Source organism: Lycium barbarum, chromosome 11 (genome assembly GCF_019175385.1).
Source record: "Lycium barbarum isolate Lr01 chromosome 11, ASM1917538v2, whole genome shotgun sequence".
NCBI lineage: Eukaryota > Viridiplantae > Streptophyta > Magnoliopsida > Solanales > Solanaceae > Lycium > Lycium barbarum.
In genome coordinates this window covers 15,885,836-15,904,182 of record NC_083347.1, presented here as the reverse complement: position 1 = coordinate 15,904,182, position 18,347 = coordinate 15,885,836, and the positions used below count along the sequence as shown (strand labels likewise).

The 18,347-nt window shown below is 35.2% G+C and overlaps 1 protein-coding gene across 8 annotated transcripts; it reads right to left on the bottom strand.

The window, feature by feature from the left end:
* Positions 1-8,833: 8,833 nt before the first annotated feature.
* Positions 8,834-15,168, bottom strand: LOC132618810 (uncharacterized). Of its 8 annotated transcripts, none has more exons than XM_060333823.1 (5): positions 14,984-15,168; positions 14,535-14,605; positions 13,367-13,419; positions 12,001-12,125; positions 8,834-9,343 (listed from the first exon to the last, which is right to left on the bottom strand). In XM_060333823.1, the coding sequence occupies exons 2-5, from the start codon at positions 14,548-14,550 to the stop codon at positions 9,250-9,252; spliced, it is 288 nt and encodes a 95-aa protein (XP_060189806.1). In that variant the 5' UTR covers positions 14,551-14,605; positions 14,984-15,168; the 3' UTR covers positions 8,834-9,249. The 8 variants fall into 8 exon arrangements, with proteins under 8 accessions (XP_060189806.1, XP_060189804.1, XP_060189803.1 ...); XM_060333821.1 differs by having other exon boundaries at positions 14,945-15,167; XM_060333820.1 differs by lacking the exon at positions 13,367-13,419 and adding an exon at positions 13,886-13,972 and having other exon boundaries at positions 14,984-15,160.
* Positions 15,169-18,347: the final 3,179 nt, after the last annotated feature.

Genomic DNA, 18,347 nt, shown 5'->3' with positions numbered 1-18,347 from the left:
CAAACTAAAATGAAACCACAACAATTTAAACTTGCTGAAGGTATTATTTTTCTGCAAATCATAATTTTTCAAATTAATTTAAAACCAAATGTAAATAGAAAATAAGAAACTAAGTTTCTTAAAAAATGTCATTGGTTCTTCCATTTTGTCGTTGCCGCTAGCCACTCCCAGGCCCTTCATTCTTCTTCCTCATTTTTTTTTTCTCTTATATGGGAATACAGTTTCTCTTCATTTTTTCTAACCATTGTCATGATATATTCTGTTTGAGTGGTTTTTTCTTTTTAAATATATATTAAATATCAACATTGTTTCTCTATCCGATTATATTGTATTAATTTGAGTTCGTTGGGAATAGGAGTGTACAAATTTCGGTTTTACCAATGAATTGAACCATAAAAATGTTATTTCGGTATTAGGTTATCAGTTAAACCGAACTGTTAGCCCCTAGAAGACATTTCTTATCTGTTAAACCGATAGCCGAAATGTTAAGCCCCTCTAACCGATTACCCGACGACTGAGAATGAATATCATATTAGTTATGTTATCACTTTAGCATGTTCATAAACCAATAATCGATAAACCGAATCGATAACATACAAAATCGAACCGAACCGATCGCTATGCAATTTTAGTTGGGAACCCATAAGTTTCAAATCCTGGATCCGCTTCTGACTGTAATATTCTTGGTCAAAATCGGTGGATCAAAGATTCAAAATATTGAGTCAATTACTAGACCTATTATTAGGTCTTTTAGAGATTATATTTCTATACATGGTTTTATGACGACAAACTACTACTCGTACTTTTTGGATAAATTTTATTTTGCGTCTCACATAACCAAAACTACTTGAGTGAGTGTCATACCCCATTTTAACCGGGTTAAATTAGAAGTACGACATATTGGTGATTCCTCTTTTTTGTTTATGTTAAGGAGTCGCCACCTAATTATTTACGGTGAATTAGGACACCTAAAATTAATTAGAGTGATTATCTAAAGTTGATTTCATTTTAAAGTCTACGAAACCAAAAGATCTGAGTAAGGGTTCAATTAGTCTAAAGGGAAGGTATTAGGCATCCTTTAAGACCCATTAACAATGGTTAACCGACCGGACTAAAATTTAATTAGGCTAAGTGTAAATATAGTATTGTAGGAAAGAAAATAATTTTGTAAATATAGTTAAAGTTACAGGTAGATATATAGAAATGTTGTTTGAAAAAATAGGATTTGTAGAAGGTAATAATTTGTATAAAAGAATACTTCTAATGTTATTTTAAAATACGACTTATAAATGTTGTCAAAGTTTTAAATGAAAGCGTAATAGTGTTGTTTAAAATAATACTTGTAGAAAACACGGTAATTTGTATAAAGAGTTTAGTTAAAATAAACTAAAAGAGACAGAATATGAGATGTTTATATGTATTTGGAGAAAAGTGAGCTATGCCGACTCGCAAATTCAAAGAGTTATTAAGATTAATGTTGAATAAATATTAAAGGCTTCATATAAAGATTAGTAGTTTAATATATATATATATATATATATATATATATATATATATATATATATATATATATATATATATATATATATATTGTGCTAAGGTTGTTTCAAACAATTATGTATTTCAAGTGTTGGAAGGAAACTAAATTAAAAGAGTCATTCGTTGAGTTAGTTTACCTTTTTATCTTTTAAGGTAAGCTAAATGTAAAATTTGCGACGTTTTTAATTTTAAGATAGTAAGTATAAATTATGATTCTTTTAGCCAAAAGATGTGGTCATGCTATGTTGAAAATCAATTACCCAAATAAATGTTATAGATGCTATAAATAGTTAAAAATAGAAGTGAATGTAATTTGTAAAATCAACTACCCATTACTAAACTAAACCCTTAATGTTACTAATCTTAATTAACAAAGCACAAATGTTAGTCATACAATACATGTTAAAGGGCACACAAAATAGAAATAGAGGAGCAAATATAATGAGAATGGGTTCAGCCCCATTTGGACTGCTGCGATCTGTTTGCAACTGGGCTTCGGCCCAATAACAATTTGTATATGCTGCTACCGAGTTCTGATTCTGTCTATTGGGCTTTAGCCCAAATTTTTGTCTTCTATTTTTGTGCTGTGGACAGAGGCCGAGCAGGAAGGACAAGTTGGGCCTTTAGCCCAACACCAAATGCGGAGGAATGACGAGTCCGAGGGACTCATATACGATGTTCATGCATAAAAAATGAGAAGAAAAGAATTAGTATGATTAACAGATAAGATTAAACAGGTAAAAAATATAAATTCAAAAATAACGAATCAGTAGGCCATGTATATAATGTGTATATCCAAGTATATCTCATGGATACACGTTCGTAAAGAGGTATAAAAGTTTGACTTAAATTAAGTGAAACTAACAAGGATATTTAAGAGAGTATAGGACACTGGTCATATGTATTTTATCAATGGCATCATAGTAAGTCAAGATGCTTTTACCAACTGTAAAGTGGACAACTATACCATATACAATAACCGAAACAGTCCTAATACCAATACAGGGAGGCAAACCTGCGTTAGCATACAAATGATAGATGGAAGAGTCAAACAATTTAGACAGGTAGCAGCAAAGAGAGAACAATCAATTCTAGATAAAACATAGCCCAAGTAACAAACTGAGTATGACAGTGGGGATGTATCGTGGTCGACTAGCATATTCAACAGAAAGGGAATAAACAAGGCAAGTTATGCAGCAGTCACTTGTATAAAACAAACAGATGAATTCAGAGGCAATTCCAGACGCAGACATGGGCATAGGCCGCAGGGGCACAGAAACAAACCAAATGACATGTAAAAATGGGAGTGTTTCAGATAGACATAGTTGCTGATGAGGTTACCAGAGAGATAGCATGCCCTCAAACAGACCAAATAATCATACCACGAGCATAAGATGTAGCTATATTGTTAATAGGAAATGGAAATTTGGTGGATGAGGACATGATATGAATAATGACACACAATGTGATACACACAGAGTGTATGTAGAGTAAGATGTTTTAAAACAATGCAAGGGTTGAATCAAAGCTAACTGCTAACAAACCAACATCCAAGTGTGAAGCAATTAAAAGAATTTCAGGACTAATTTGTTAAGCATAGACAAACAGAGATGAAGAGGGGAATTACAGGATATCACACTGAGCATAAATCATTTGCAAATCTCATTCTTTCTAAACCAATATTTAATAACTACAGATTCGAGGAAAACTGAAACATGCTTGCCCATTCTTTAACTGGCAGCACTTATTGTAAAAGAAAGAAGGACTGAAAACCATACAAGGATTTTTAACTTCATTCTATGTAAGACACATGTAGCATATAGCATTTTTACAAGATCATTTGTAAATTTAGAAACCAAGAAAACTGTTTTAATAGAACATGATGTATACATATTTAACACTGATGGAGATGAGACATGGAATGATAGGTTCAAATTCTCAAAATTCGACATACAAGTAATGCTAGTAGGTATATAATGCAAACAAGTTTGTCATAAGCCTTAACTAACATGGTCATACACTGCAGACATAAAAATCATACTCGGACACAACAGCCAGGATTGAATTAATCTTTCTGATATTTAATATAACTTCAGAACTCGACTTGATGCAAGCTAGTTCAAGAAACAAGCAACTACCATGATATGAGAGGACCAAGGAAGGCTGTTTGATCTAAAACTACCGAGACACCAACAGTTGGACAATATCTACAAACACATAATTAAACAATACTCAAAATAAACAAATCTGCAAACACACCAATGCTTCACTAATCGATTTTATGAAAAACTAACAGGCTAACCAACTACTTAGACATATAGCGAACGACTAAATTAGACGGAACTAGGCAGATGTTGTTAGCATTTAGCAACTTCCAGGGGCTCCGAACTTGCATATATTGCCACAAAGAACTCATTAAGACTAGCATTAACATCAGATAACCCACTTGATCCATGTAACAATCAACAACCAACAAACTTAACAAAAATAATTAATCCTACAACAGACTTATTAAGACCAATTGTAGACTAATCTAAACAAACACAACCAAGTATCAAACATGCGAACCTAAATACTAGATTAAAGACATCATGCTAAAGGAGGAAGGTTTACCTTTTTTGTGTGCAATGAACTGAGGCGTCGATGGCGTCGAATCTACTCTCTCGTTATGAATAGGCCCGAAACTCGATCGAAAATTTTGGTAGTTAAAGTCCTTTTGCCAAACTGCGACGACAGTTGGTCGAATTGTGGAAAACTTAATTTTTCAACACAAATTCCATAACAGAGTATTTTCTGATTTGAAACAAAAGTTCAAGACCCAATTTTGAAAATGAAAGAAAACCCAAGATTTTTAGAAAATACTCATGTATCACCAATCCGTGTCCGATCAGTGTTCAATTCTCGAGTTTTATACACTCTACTTCGAAATAATACAGAGCAATCAAATGAAAGTTTAGGATTTCTAATCGATGTCAAGAAACCATAGGATTTTTTCGGATCTTTTTCTTTTTTCTAAAAATATGTTGAGTCCTTGTTGTCCAAAGTATAAGCTTTTGTTTTGTGGGGAGATTTTTGGATTTCAGATCTTGGGATTTTTTTTCGGTCTGTTTCTGATCTGTTTGATCTTGTTTCTTGCTAAAAAAAGGATGAGGTCTTTTTCGTTCCAGAAAAATCCTCCCCCAGAAGGTGGAGTCGTCCCCCTTTTTATAGGGAATTTTGAGGTGGGTGGAGGAGCGGGGTGCGGCGGTGATGATGAAAAAATGGAAAGAGAGGAGCGTGTGTCGGTTGTGGGTGAGTGGGACGAGGGAGATGAGGCGAGAATGAGGGAAAAGAGGGAGGAAGGGAACGTGAGGGAGAGAGGGGGAAAATAAAGAAAGGGGGGCGGCTGAAGGGTTTTAGGGAAAAGAGAAAGAGAAATTAGGTTAGATGTTGAGATGTAGTCAAAAAAAAATGTGGAGCCCATTAAAGAAAAGGGGAAAAAGAAATCAGATTGTGGGGAGATGTGTGGCGTGGAAAGAGGAATACAAATGCAAAGTTTTTCTTTTTTTCTTTTTTTTTTTCTTTTGGGGGTAGATAGCTATTATCAAGAATTTACCCCTTGTAAAATAATATTTTGATGAAATAAAAATTATAATACGTTGTTTTAAAATACGAGCTTCAAAATGAGTCCAACATTGATATACTTCCGAGCAATTGCTTATGAGGTGAAAATTGTTGATTCTTCCTCCTCTATTTAATTATTCTTGGGTTTCTAATTTAGTAACTAGTACAATACATACTATGTGAAGACAATTAATAATTAATATGTAGAAAATAAGGATTTAACAAAGTGTTGTCTTGTAATTAATTTAACGAGTTTCAAACCCAAAAAATGAAACGATGACTAACTGTTTAAAATCTGTAATAAAGTAATGCTCATACTGTTGAAAATAAAAGTAGCGATATTAATAGTAGTGGCAATAAAATATTGTGAAAAATAAAGTATTTAGCTCGTCAGAAAATTTAGAAACCCGAGTAAATTAAATAAAAGAGGGACAAAATTGGGTGTCAACAGTGAGACTAGCTCATTGGGTGACAAGTATCCACAAAAACTTAATTTAAGACAAAATAAATGAGGCAACATTAAATTCCAACTTGAATTAGTGCTTAATTATACAACAAAAGTAACAAGTAAAGATAACAAAAATAAAAATCTTAAAAGATCAGCAATAGAAGGTAAAGAAACCGGCACAGCCGGTTATCCAACGTAGCAAACTTAGATATTTGAGTTAATTCCCCAAATGGTCACTCAAGTTTAGAAAATTTCCTATAAAAGTCATTTTTGTTTCGTTTAGGACAATAAAGTCACTCATGTATCACTATTTTTCTCAAAAAATACCTAAACACTCAAAAGTCTTCTTCTATCCTAGTTGGCATGCCACGTCATTAGAGCCCCATATTTTTGAAATAATAGACTTAATGATTCAGTGTTCAGATCTAGAGACCACATCTTAATAGTCAGATTTGCATTCAGATCTAGACATCTAGATCTTAATGCACATCTTAATATTCAGATGTGTATTCAGATTCAGACGTCTTAGTCTTAATGGAAACAAATGAGGCCTTAATTAAATTCATATTTTATATCCAATCAAATATGACCCGTTTAAAAAGCGACAAAGGAACAAACTATGATGTAATCTGAATGAATTAGAATTAAAAGATGTTTTTTTAAAAAAAAAAAATCTAAAGATAAGTTTTAAAATTAAAACTAAAATATAAAAAAAAAATTGAATTTGAGTTACTTTAGAGCTTTAGTTTAATATATTGCTAGATATTAACATGACAAGTTGGAATATCTATAGCATAACATGAAATAAATTAAGAATATTTTATATTTCATATAAGACTAATAATATAATACTTCAAAATAAAAAATAAGAATAATAATATAATATTTTAAAACAAGTATTATAGTAATGAAAATTCTATACCTTTTGCATGAGAAATAAAAAGACTTCGTTGTTGTAGAAATGGAAATGTCAAAAATTACGCACTATATATATAAGAATAAATAACTAAAAATAAAGAGGAAAAATTTACACAAACTTTATTTTTTAAAATATACAATTTAATTAGATTTTTTAAAAGTTAAACCGATATGAATGTAATCTTTGTGTAATTCTTTTAATGTGGAAAGAAAATGTTGTTTAATGTGGAAAAATATGCTATTTAAAAAATTTGAATTTGAATAGAAAAATTAAATAACTTGAATTGTAATTTAAATTGAAAGATAATATATTTGAATCGAGATTAAAAAAATTAGATTTGAATAAGTGGCATAATAAAAAGTATTGATTTGATTCTTTTTCCGCTTTTTAACTAGATCATATTTAATTGAGTATAAAATATGAATTTGGTTAAATGAATTTGATGAGTTAAATATGTTTATTATTAAAAATAAAAATGGGCTTTAGTGACATGACATGTCAACTAGGAGAGAAGGAGAATTTTGAGGTGTTTAGATACTTTTTGAGGAAATAGTGATACATGAGTGATTTTATTGTCATAAACGAAACAAAAATGATTTTTGCAGGAAATTTCCTAAACTTGAGTGACCATCCAAGGAATTAACTCTAGAGATTTTGTTTTCTTCAGTTTTGTTAATATTTTATAAGATTTTTAAAACAAATCAATTATGATGAGAAAGAGCTTCTGCAAATTTTTCTTTTGCTTTGTTTCCTGTAACCAATTCAATGAATCCGTGGAGCCATTTATTCCTTTATTGAAATAGTTCACTCATTCTGATTACCAATATGATACGATATGCATTTTTAAATAACTTTTTATTCGAACTTGTATCACAATAATTCTAAACTCAATTGCAAGTTAAGTTTCAAACATTAATTCTCTTCACCAATGAAATTAACAATTTTGAAGGATGGAAGATCTGAATTTTAACAAAAGTGAGGAAGTTCTATGTTGCTGGGAATATTACGACGTTAGGTAACCGGTTGTCCCAATTTCTTTACCTTCTATTGTTGATCCTTTAAGGTTTTCTATTTTATATTCTTACTTTTTATTTTTGTTGTCTAATTAAGCACTAATTATGGTTGAATTTAATGTTGCCTTATTTGTTTTATCTTAAATAAAGTAAGCATCCACTTGTCAAGCAATGAGCTAATCTCACATTAATAGTGTTAGTTATGTGAGACATAAAATAAAATTTCTCGTACTTTTTGTATTATTATGAAAATAAATGACTAGCTACGGAAGTGGGAAATAGTTAAATCAATTAATATTTGTGTAAGGTTGTCATAAAGGGGTAATTCTACAAATAAATAATAAATAATGTACTAGTATTATATTAGTGGATATTGTTATTAAAGGTAATAAGTTGGTATAGAGGTAAAATATAACTTGAAAAACTCTAATTTTAATGAAAACATGATTATTATAGTGAAATTTTACCATAGAGACTGTTATAAAGAAATCTGACTGTACAATGAATTCAGCAGTATGGCATGATATTTTATTTTATTTTTATATTTCACCTGAACTCTCATAAGTTTCAGCTTGACCAGCTGATCAGTTCGAATTGCAGAAGGGTGACCGTTTCTATTAGAAACGGCTCCACAATTGTGATTCATAGACTTGGAAGAACATATAACAATACTATTATGGCTAGTTTGGCTTTCGGATAATAAAAAGTAGTAAATCATTTGCAGGTTCAACATATAACTACTGAGGCTCTTTTGGAGAATAAGTGCAAGTGGAGTCTAAGTATGCCTCTTTTCTTTCTTGAATCAATGCGACTCTGATTATTAAGATCCTCGTTTTGCCTTGATTGCACGAAGGAGAGCACTCGCAGTTTTTGATATTGTAATCATTGCAGATGTAATTGACATAGATCAAATGCTCGTTTCGTAGACTAAAATGGACTGAATTAATAAATGCTGATCATTAACTCGCTCAAAAGTTACCTGTGCTGAGATGAGCTAAACAATAGGTCGTGACCTAACCACCAACTCTTACCAAATTTTAATTTATTTGTTCTGTTTGTTTAATTGTCAAACGAAACTAATAAAACTCTAGGTTCTTTATTATAGCTATATATAAAATATAACAAAAGTTTAAAACAAATTTGATCAAATTTCTCATGGGTCAATTTAGGCTACATATTTAAACCAAATCGGCTTTTAGATGAGCTAAATTTGGTGGTCATCAACCCACTCAAATTTGAATAGGTTGGACGGGTCATGTTTTCCTGGGCTACTTGTGCCAACCCCTACGTAGTGCTTTTCAAGTAAAAATATAAAGGAACAAAAATATCAGATGGCACCAGGGTACAGATATTTCCATGGATTTATACTTAAGAGTGAAGCTAGGCTTTTGTATCTGATCTGTTTGGTTTTACTCAACCTTATCAATGCTTCGGGTTTGGGTTCAAGTGACTACAATGTGCTAATCCTCTCTCATGTACATCATTTCCTTAATAAAGGTCAACCAATTAAAAGGCCAGAGAGGTACTAAAAGAGTTCACTTAACTTGCTTGTTGCTAAATGTATGCCCAAACCTTTTGACCAGTCCATGCCATGCACATGTATCCTTCAAAATCTCGTTACTTCCTCAGTTCCTTACAGATCAGCATCACAAATTCTGTGGCTCTTCTAAGAGAGAGAGAGAGGGGGGAAGCAGTTTGAGAACCAATTTGAGATGACAAGCAGCACTCTATCTGTGACACATTAACCTATATTTACTCTGAGAGCCAAGTGAGGCCAGTCTTGTTTGTTCATCCACTAGTCCTCCACTCTTTCCACATTTCCTGAAGGACAGAGAGAAAAAAACATGAAACGGCACTTGCACAGTCAAAACACAGGAAGATCATATGGACTTGTGCTGCTACTCGCATTCGGTGCTGCAGTATTCGGAGTTATGACCCTCCACAAGCTCAGGGACAGGCGCATCTGCAACCGCTTCATCCAGGAGAAAGATCTTGAGCTCAATGGCCTTAAACTCCTCTTGCAGGTCTCTCTCTCTCTCACCAACCCCCCCTCTGAGTGTGTGTGTGTTGAATAAAAAAGGAATGCTTGTCCATGGCCAACATTTATTTACATGCATCTTCACTTTTCACTATGAAACTAAAGGATTACAGTGTATTTTCACTGGTGATTTTGAAATCCAAAATCAGGAATCAGTACTACTCAATGGACTTTCTGTTATTAAATGTCTTGTATGGTTGAGCTTAGACTTCTTTTGATAAATAATGCCAGGAACTAGACTAACCACATCTGCCGCTACAATGAATATTTAATTTGTGAAGAGTACACGTTGATAAACGAGAACAAAACAAACGTTTTATATAACAACTTTTCAGCAAAATCTGATGTTCAATCAGCTCAGGTGACAAAAAACAGACCCTTGATGTTAAATCAATCATTGAATGAATAAAAGTGCACTTCAATTATTTTGGTTCCTAAAGAGAAAAGATGGATGCCAAGTTTTTAATTCTTTCATGTTACTGAGCTAATAATTGTACAAAGTAATCTGTGATCAGTAGAATTTTTCATTGAGATAAATAACAACAGTTATATATTCTGCCATTGGCAAGCTTTCAAGTTTATTATGCTGTCCAAGCTTAACATTATTTGTCACCTGTGACAGGAAGAAAGAGAACAAGCAAAAGAAGCCAAAAGGCAAACAGAGGACATGGAATCCGATATACACTGGCTTCGTACACAGAAAATGGATCAAGACAGTAGGACATTGGAGATGAAGTCAACAATATCTACCCTTAAAGAAGAACAAAGAGCAATTGAAGTTGCTCTTGAAGAAAAGCAGAGCGAAATTAAGATGCTTCAGGAAAAACAGATGGAAACAAAGTCTGATGATTCCCAGGTTACATTACTTTCTGAAACTTTGAGACAGAAAGAGGCTGAAATTGAGGATTTAAAACACCGTCTTGAATTTTCACCAGTAAAGGTCTTGTCAGTAAGTGCAGATGACCCATCAAATCCAGCAATAAATTTCACCACCGAGGCTGCTGGAAGAAGGGACGATGGTAGAAGAGGAAGTGAAGAACTGAACGAAGCCATCAAAAGAGAAGATCAGAAAAATTCAGTAGAAGATATAGACAGCAGTGCCAACGAATCTGCCCATAACAGAAATAAGGAAGTCAACGGGGAAGGTGAAGACACGGGAGAGCCTGGAGAAAGATTTGACTACGTGAAAGGCAAAACTGGGGACGAGCAGTCTCAGCAGCTGGAAACTTCTCAAGGAGATGTTCCAAGCAACAACACCATTTTTCAAATTAATAAAGGCCAAAAACAAAACGCTGACAATCATAAGAATGGGGAAGAATCTTACCAAGACGAGAAAAAGTACAAAAGTGACGATGCATCTAAGGAAAATGAGCATGATAAGAATCAAGTGCAAAAGCAAAGCAATGAAGTTGGAGCGAATGATAAAGGTGTGATGAGGTTAGAAATGCAAGAGAATTCAAACGGCAGAGGAACATCAAGAGTGACCAAGGGCCACATGAGAAAAACAAGAGGGAAGAGACGGCAAACAATTGCTAAGCGCGGGGTGGATGAAAGTGGCATACATCCTGAAAGTCGTGGAATTGCAAGCATGAGAAGCAGAAAATTCTGGAAAGTAAAAATGGGAACTGAAAGGATCGAGAGGGTTGGAAGCAGTACACTGGAAATAAGGGACCAACAGAAAGAGAAGGACATGGACGTGGACATGAGGAAGAAATCTGACGAGGAAGATCGCGGGACAGAAATGACCAAGAAAATTCAACAAGGTAAAGATTCAGCTTTACAAATCAATCACCAAATAAAGTCAGAACAAGGAGCAAATTCAGGTACGGGGAGACACAGAACGCAAGATGTTGGCACACATTATGATGATAGTCCACCAGGTAAGACATGGCCAAACCTCAAAAATTTTGCAGATGTAGAGGAAAGGAACCAAGAAGTCATGAATCATGACACGACTCAGAAGATTGAGGAAGGAGAGGAAAGAGAAGTCAGCAACAAAGAAACTGAGCTGCTCCAGAGTTCTCGAGAAGAAGGGTCTGCAAATACAGCTCTTTCAAAGTACAGTGGCATCTCAGAAGAGGCCACAAATAAAAAATCAGATGAAATGGTACAATCAGAAGAAATAACCAGCACCATCAGAGAAGATACAGAGCCAAGGCAAGCTCAAAATCTTTCAAATTCTTCTGAACATGCGACAATTGCGGAAAGGGACATCAAAGAAGATGAAAACCAAGAGGTTGACTATTATCAGGAAACAGAAGAAGAGCGAGATCATTCTGGGGGATCACAAGATGCCAGAATTCAGAAACCAGATAACACTGCACGAACGGAAGGAAAAACCGACAGAGTCGGAGAAGACAGAGAACAAAAGCATGCGAACAATCTTCATTATCCTTCCAGACATGCAAAAACTGCTGAAAGGGATGTAATAGACGATTACCTTGACGTTGAGCATGATAAGGAAACAGAAGAGACAGGCAATACGACAGGCTCTGCTGCCAGCTTGGGAGAGCAGGGAGAATACGGGGACCACAACGACGAGGTCTGAATTTTAGTCCAACAGCACTGCAAGAAAATACTATTGTTATGCTCCATTTAGAAGTTAGATCATTGAAAGTTTCTAGAATTAAGTTAAGCTTAGGGAAATACTTCCATTTCTGCCCCCTAGCAGCTGTTAAGTTTAGGCATTTGTTGCTTCCATTCACAAATTACTTTATGTCTCTCTAAAACAACTCAACGTCCCCAGCCCCCACATTCACCCCTCCTAACAAAAACATACGCTCAAAAATAAAACTCATTCCCTCAAAAAGATATTGGAAAAGGAACACCAGAAGAGCATAATCAGGTATAAAATACAGCAAACGCAGGAAGGAAGCCTCCTCTTGTTCACTGGGTACAGATAAAATTGAGGCATTTATTTTTAGCACCGTGGTTTTGGAAGACGAGTATATTACTCTGTAGTATGAAGATAAGTTGAGTAGTTAAAACCCAATGACACTAGTTTGTAATTTGTTTACTCTTGAAATGCCTCCAGATTACTGGATTTCACAGCCAGCATGATATTTGGATTTCACAGCCAGCATGATATTTAGACTATGGGGTCTGAAATGCATGTGTGGAATTTAGAAACTGCATATAGCCAAGAGAAGCAAATGGGCAGAAACCATTCCATATATTGTGATAATATAAGGAGAACTACACAGTAATGGTGATCCAACCAACTTTTGTCCACGAGTTACTGGCTCAAAAACTATCATTGTCATTTACAACATTAGGAAGAAGCCAACAACAACCCAGTGAAATCCCACAACGTGAGGTCTAGGGAGGGTAGAGTGTACGCAGACCTTACTCCTACCAAGGTAGGACGGCTGTTTTCGAAAGACCCTCGGCTCAATAGAAAGCATAAAAAGAGGTCAGATAAGGCCAAGAAATTCAAAGCGATATGGAAATGAAAATAACGAAAGCGACTAAGCCATGATGAAGCAGTTTGCAAAGGGGCAGTAACTATCATAGATAAAATAAGATAATCAAAGTACAGGAAATAATAGATAGTAGCAGAAATCAAAGCACAAGAACTTATATCGCGATAATGCGACTACTAATATGAAAGGATTAACGATACTATCTACTAGCCTTCTACCCTAATCTGAGTCCTCCATACCCTCCTATCTAAGGTCATGTCCTCGGTAAGCCTTCTTTATATTAGGAAGAAGCCAATATAAAGAAAAGAAAGGAAATTATGTCATGTCCAACAATTGGATTATCAGAGAGCAACTCTTGGACCTAGGACTTAAAGAATTCCCCACCTTGGGATAACGCCTTGTAAATTCACACCTTACTGTGTCGCTTGTACCAATTTCTGCAAAAATAAGAAATAAAATAGGAGGTGGATGTCATTACTAAAGATCGAAGAAGTTCCCCTTCCTGGCCAAGGAAGAAGGATATACAAATTAAATAATTAATTTTCATCGTATAACCACTTTCACAAAAAATAAGCCGCCACTATTTCTATGTCTGGTCTTCAATCAGTAATGTTTGTCAAGTATTATAGCTCCACCCAAATATAGGAAGCTACTATGCTTTGATAATCAAATATAAGAAGCTACTATAGTCTGTGACTTCATCTATTCTTTAATCAGCTTTCAATGGACAGGGCTTACAAAGATCTATCATTTACAAATTGAACAGGTCAGTGTGAAGTGATTAACTAGGAAGCCGCGTTATTCTTGAAGAAGATTTGATTCTCTCCAATTCTTGGAAGTTGGACTAGTTGTGAAAAGAATAAGTATAGCAATGTTCAGGGTTTCTAAGGAACGCGCAAGTACCTCTTCTTTGTTCTTCTTGCCTCCAGTGAACAACTTGTATCCACCGTAAAAAAGCAAACCCCATCCAGACAAAGATACAATCACAAACTGCAAAGTTTCAGATCATATAAATTTGACATTGCAGCTTATATCAAAAGCCTCTAAGCATGCCATATTAAGCAGTGTAAAAGAGACAATTGATTCCACGAACTGCAATTCTCACAGACAGCTAAGAGTACTCTATATCTCCTAGATTTATATCTTTTCTTCATCTCTAATAAGAAAACATTTGGCACAAATATATAGTGATGAGTTCTATGTTAGTATTAGTGTTGGTCTATCTACTTAGGCGGAAAAAAAGACATTAAGTTGGAAATGTGTGTCTCAATATCAGATACACTTTCTTCCGATGGTAAAGTGGAATTTAAGATCTCAATAAATCATTTCATCAACAAACAAAAGCACTTAAGACCTGGAAGCAAATGAAAAAGGAATACAGGCAAACACTTCAAACTTCGCATTTTATAATTCTATTGTCAAACCAATCACTTTCCATGTTACAACTTACAAAAACCAGACTTGCAAAATCATTCGTTTTTTTGAAGCCCCGTAAATTTTAACATAAATTAAGACAAAATGTAGAAGTAAAGCATCTAATTAGAGAACTCACGTGCTCTTGTTTCCATTGTGAGGGACTCATAGGTTCTTTCCAGCAATTAACCTGAGCTGGCCCGTGATGATCTGACATACATCCAATTTTCAATACCGTCAGTTGCCATCACACATACGAAAAAAAAAATTGTCCCAAAATAAGTGTCACCTTAGAAATTGAATTGACAAGTATTTTCAATTATTCCCTTAGCATTGTAGTCCTCTTTAAACCCACAACCTTGGGTCACATTGTATTTTATTGATTTTTTAATGGGTCGGATTTTTGCTAATGGGACGCAAGGAGTATAATATTCAGGGATCAGCATATTCTATACATTAAATTCCTCTATAGCTACAATGCCACATAAGAGAAATGATTGAATCAATCTAAAAATTTGAATAAAAAAAGAAGATATTATAGATTAGTACCAGCAGCTCCGGCATTGAGAAAAAGAAGCTGAGTGTTACCTTCCTCTAAATGTGAGTTCTGTTAATTTCCCCTTTTCTTTTCATATTTCTCGTCAAATACAAAAAGAGTTCCATAAATATGTTGGCCGGATTAAAAGTGTTAACTTTTGACCAAAGTATGAAGGGACTATTTTTAACCTACTTCATAGTTAAAGAGACTACTTTTATCAAATTCATGCACTACAGATGTTAATTGCATAATTAAGAGATTATTTTTAACCCATTCTCATAGTTAATAGATCTTTTATGTCGTTTTCTCCCTGCGGATATACGGTGGGTAAAATAGATTTATTGTTTTGTATGAATTTCCCTTCAAAGGCTCTATCTTTAATTTTGCCCCACAAATTGTCGATCTTTAAATTCTGCTCTTCGTTTAAAAGGATGGTCGAAAATATTCTGAATTTTTGAGTTTGAACACACACGCAGTAAAAAAAAAATTTTGCAATACAAGGCTTCACGAAATTCTGCCTTATAAGGTAGAATAGGCATAACTAAATTCCGTCTTATAAGTTTTTTTCTTACTACTTAAATTCTACAAAACAAAAGTTGGGGGCAAGTTCAAAAATTACTCAAAACTCATTAATCACTAATCTAACTTTTGTCACCCCTACACAATAAAAAAAAAATAAAATTGCCCCCACTCAATTTTAAAACTTTTTAATCACCTATAATAAAATCTCCTTTTAAACTTTGGTTGGTTTGGGGTTGGGGTTGGTGGCGTATTCTCATAGTTAATAGATCTTTTATGTCGTTTTCTCCCTGCGGATATACGGTGGGTAAAATAGATTTATTGTTTTGTATGAATTTCCCTTCAAAGGCTCTATCTTTAATTTTACCCCACAAATTGTCGATCTTTAAATTCTGCTCTTCGTTTAAAAGGATGGTCGAAAATATTCTGAATTTTTGAGTTTGAACACACACGCAGTAAAAAAACAATTTTGCAATACAAGGCTTCACGAAATTCTGCTTTATAAGGTAGAATAGGCATAACTAAATTCCGTCTTATAAGTTTTTTTCTTACTACTTAAATTCTACAAAACAAAAGTTGGGGGCAAGTTCAAAAATTACTCAAAACTCATTAATCACTAATCTAACTTTTGTCACCCCTACACAATAAAAAAAAAAAAAAAAATTGCCCCCACTCAATTTTAAAACTTTTTAATCACCTATAATAAAATCTCCTTTTAAACTTTGGTTGGTTTGGGGTTGGGGTTGGTGGCGTGGGTGGGCGAGGGCGCTGGGGTCAGTTTGTCTTAGACAAACCAAGAAAGGATAAATTGACCTAAAGGCAAAAGGCGTTTACATTCACTAACAGCTTTTCTCATTCATAGTTCACACGGTTAAGTCAAATCGTTAATCAATATCTATTCTCATTCATAGTTCACACGGTCACGTCAAATAATATCTAGAAATTTATCCTACCTTTTTTATAAGAAAATTACTCTTTATTTCAAAGTACTTAACATTTCTTAAATAATAAAATTAACCTTACTAGTATAAAGCTCAAAGTCTATTACACCCATTACCAAAAGTTGAGGCCCCCAAAATGTGGGCCTAAAACAGCCGCCTTACCCGCCTTATCGTCTGGCCCGCCAGTAGTAATTTTATTACTCAGTACTCCATCCGATTCAAAATAAGTGTTTATTTAACTTTTTTATTTTGATTAAAATAAGTGTTTATTTACCGAATGCAATAACAACAACAACCCAGTGAAATCTCACATCGTGGGGTCTGGGGAGGGTAGAGTGTACGCAGACCTGACTCCTACCAAGGTAGGACGGCTGTTTCCGAAAGACCCCCGGCTCAATAAAAACATAAAAAGAAGTCAGATAAGGTTAAGAGATTCGGATAAGAGATTTAAAGCGATATGGAAATGAAATAATGCAAGCGACACAGATAACACATGATAATCAGAGCACAGGAAATAACAGATAATAGCAGAAATCGGAGCAGATGACACAAGATAACCAAAGCACAGGAAATAACAGATAATAGTAGAAATCGGAGCACAAGAAATTATATTGCAATAATGCGACTACTAATAAGAACGGATAACGAGACTATCTACTAGCCTTCTACCCTAATTTGGGTCCTCCAAACCCTCCTATCTAAGGTCATGTCCTCGGTAAGCTGTAATTACGCCATGTCGTGTCTAATTACCTCTCCCCAATACTTCTTCGGCCTACCCCTACCTCGTCTGAAACCATCCATGGCCAACCTCTCACACCTCCGCACTGGGGCATCTGTATCTCTCCTCTTCACATGCCCAAACCATCTCAATCTCGCTTCTCGCATCTTGTCTTCCACCGAGGCCACCCCCACCTTATCCTGAATATCCTCATTCCTAATCCTGTCACTCCTGGTGTGGCCACACATCCATCTCAACATTCTCATCTCGGTAACTTTCATCTTTTGAACGTGAGAGATCTTAACTGGCCAACACTCCGCCCCATACAGCATAGTCGGTCTAACCACCACTTTGTAAAACTTGCCCTTAAGTTTTGGTGGCACCTTTTTGTCACATAGCACTCCGGAAGCAAGCCTCCATTTCATCCACCCTGCCCCAATACGATGTGTGACATCATCGTCAATCTCCCCGCTGCCTTGCACAATAGACCCAAGGTACTTGAAACTACTTTTCTTCTGGATGGCCTGGGTACCAAGCCTTACTTCCAAGTCAGCCTCCTGAGGTGCTTCACTGAACTTACACTCCAAGTACTTTGTCTTGGTCCTACTCAGCGTAAACCCTTTAGACTCCAGAGTATGTCTCCAACACTCCAGCTTAGCGTTAAATCCGCTACGAGTCTCGTCAATCAGGACTATGTCGTCCGCGAAAAGCATACACCATGGCACCTCACCTTGAATTTGCCGTGTTAATCCATCCATCACCAAGGCAAATAAAAACGGACTAAGAGCTGATCCTTGATGCAACCCCATCACAACTGGAAAGTGCTCTGAGTCTCCTCCTACTGTCCTCACCCTGGTTTTGGCTCCCTCATACATGTCCTTGATCACCCTAATGTACGCCACAGGTACACTTTTAGCCTCCAAGCATTTCCATAGGATCTGTTTTGGCACTTTGTCATAAGCCTTTTCTAGGTCGATGAATACCATGTGTAAGTCCCTCTTCCTCTCCCTATACTGCTCCACCAACCTTCTCATAAGATGGATGGCTTCTGTAGTTGAACGTCCCGGCATGAATCCGAACTGGTTTTCTGAAATAGGCACACCTCTCCTCACCCCCATCTCCACCACCCTTTCCCACACTTTCATAGTATGGCTTAGCAGCTTGATACCTCTATAGTTGTTGCAACTCTGGATATCTCCCTTATTCTTGTATAGAGGGATCATTACACTCGCCCTC

Coding starts and splice junctions, on each gene's coding strand:
- LOC132618810 (XM_060333817.1), bottom strand. CDS start 14,612: ATGTCAGATCATCACGGGCCAGCTCAGGTTAATTGCTGGAAAGAACCT. Junction 13,973..14,534: donor CACAATGGAAACAAGAGCAC/GTGAGTTCTCTA, acceptor GAAACTTTGCAG/TTTGTGATTGTATCTTTGTC. Junction 12,126..13,885: donor GCAAGAAGAACAAAGAAGAG/GTACTTGCGCGT, acceptor ATTTTCTTGCAG/TGCTGTTGGACTAAAATTCA.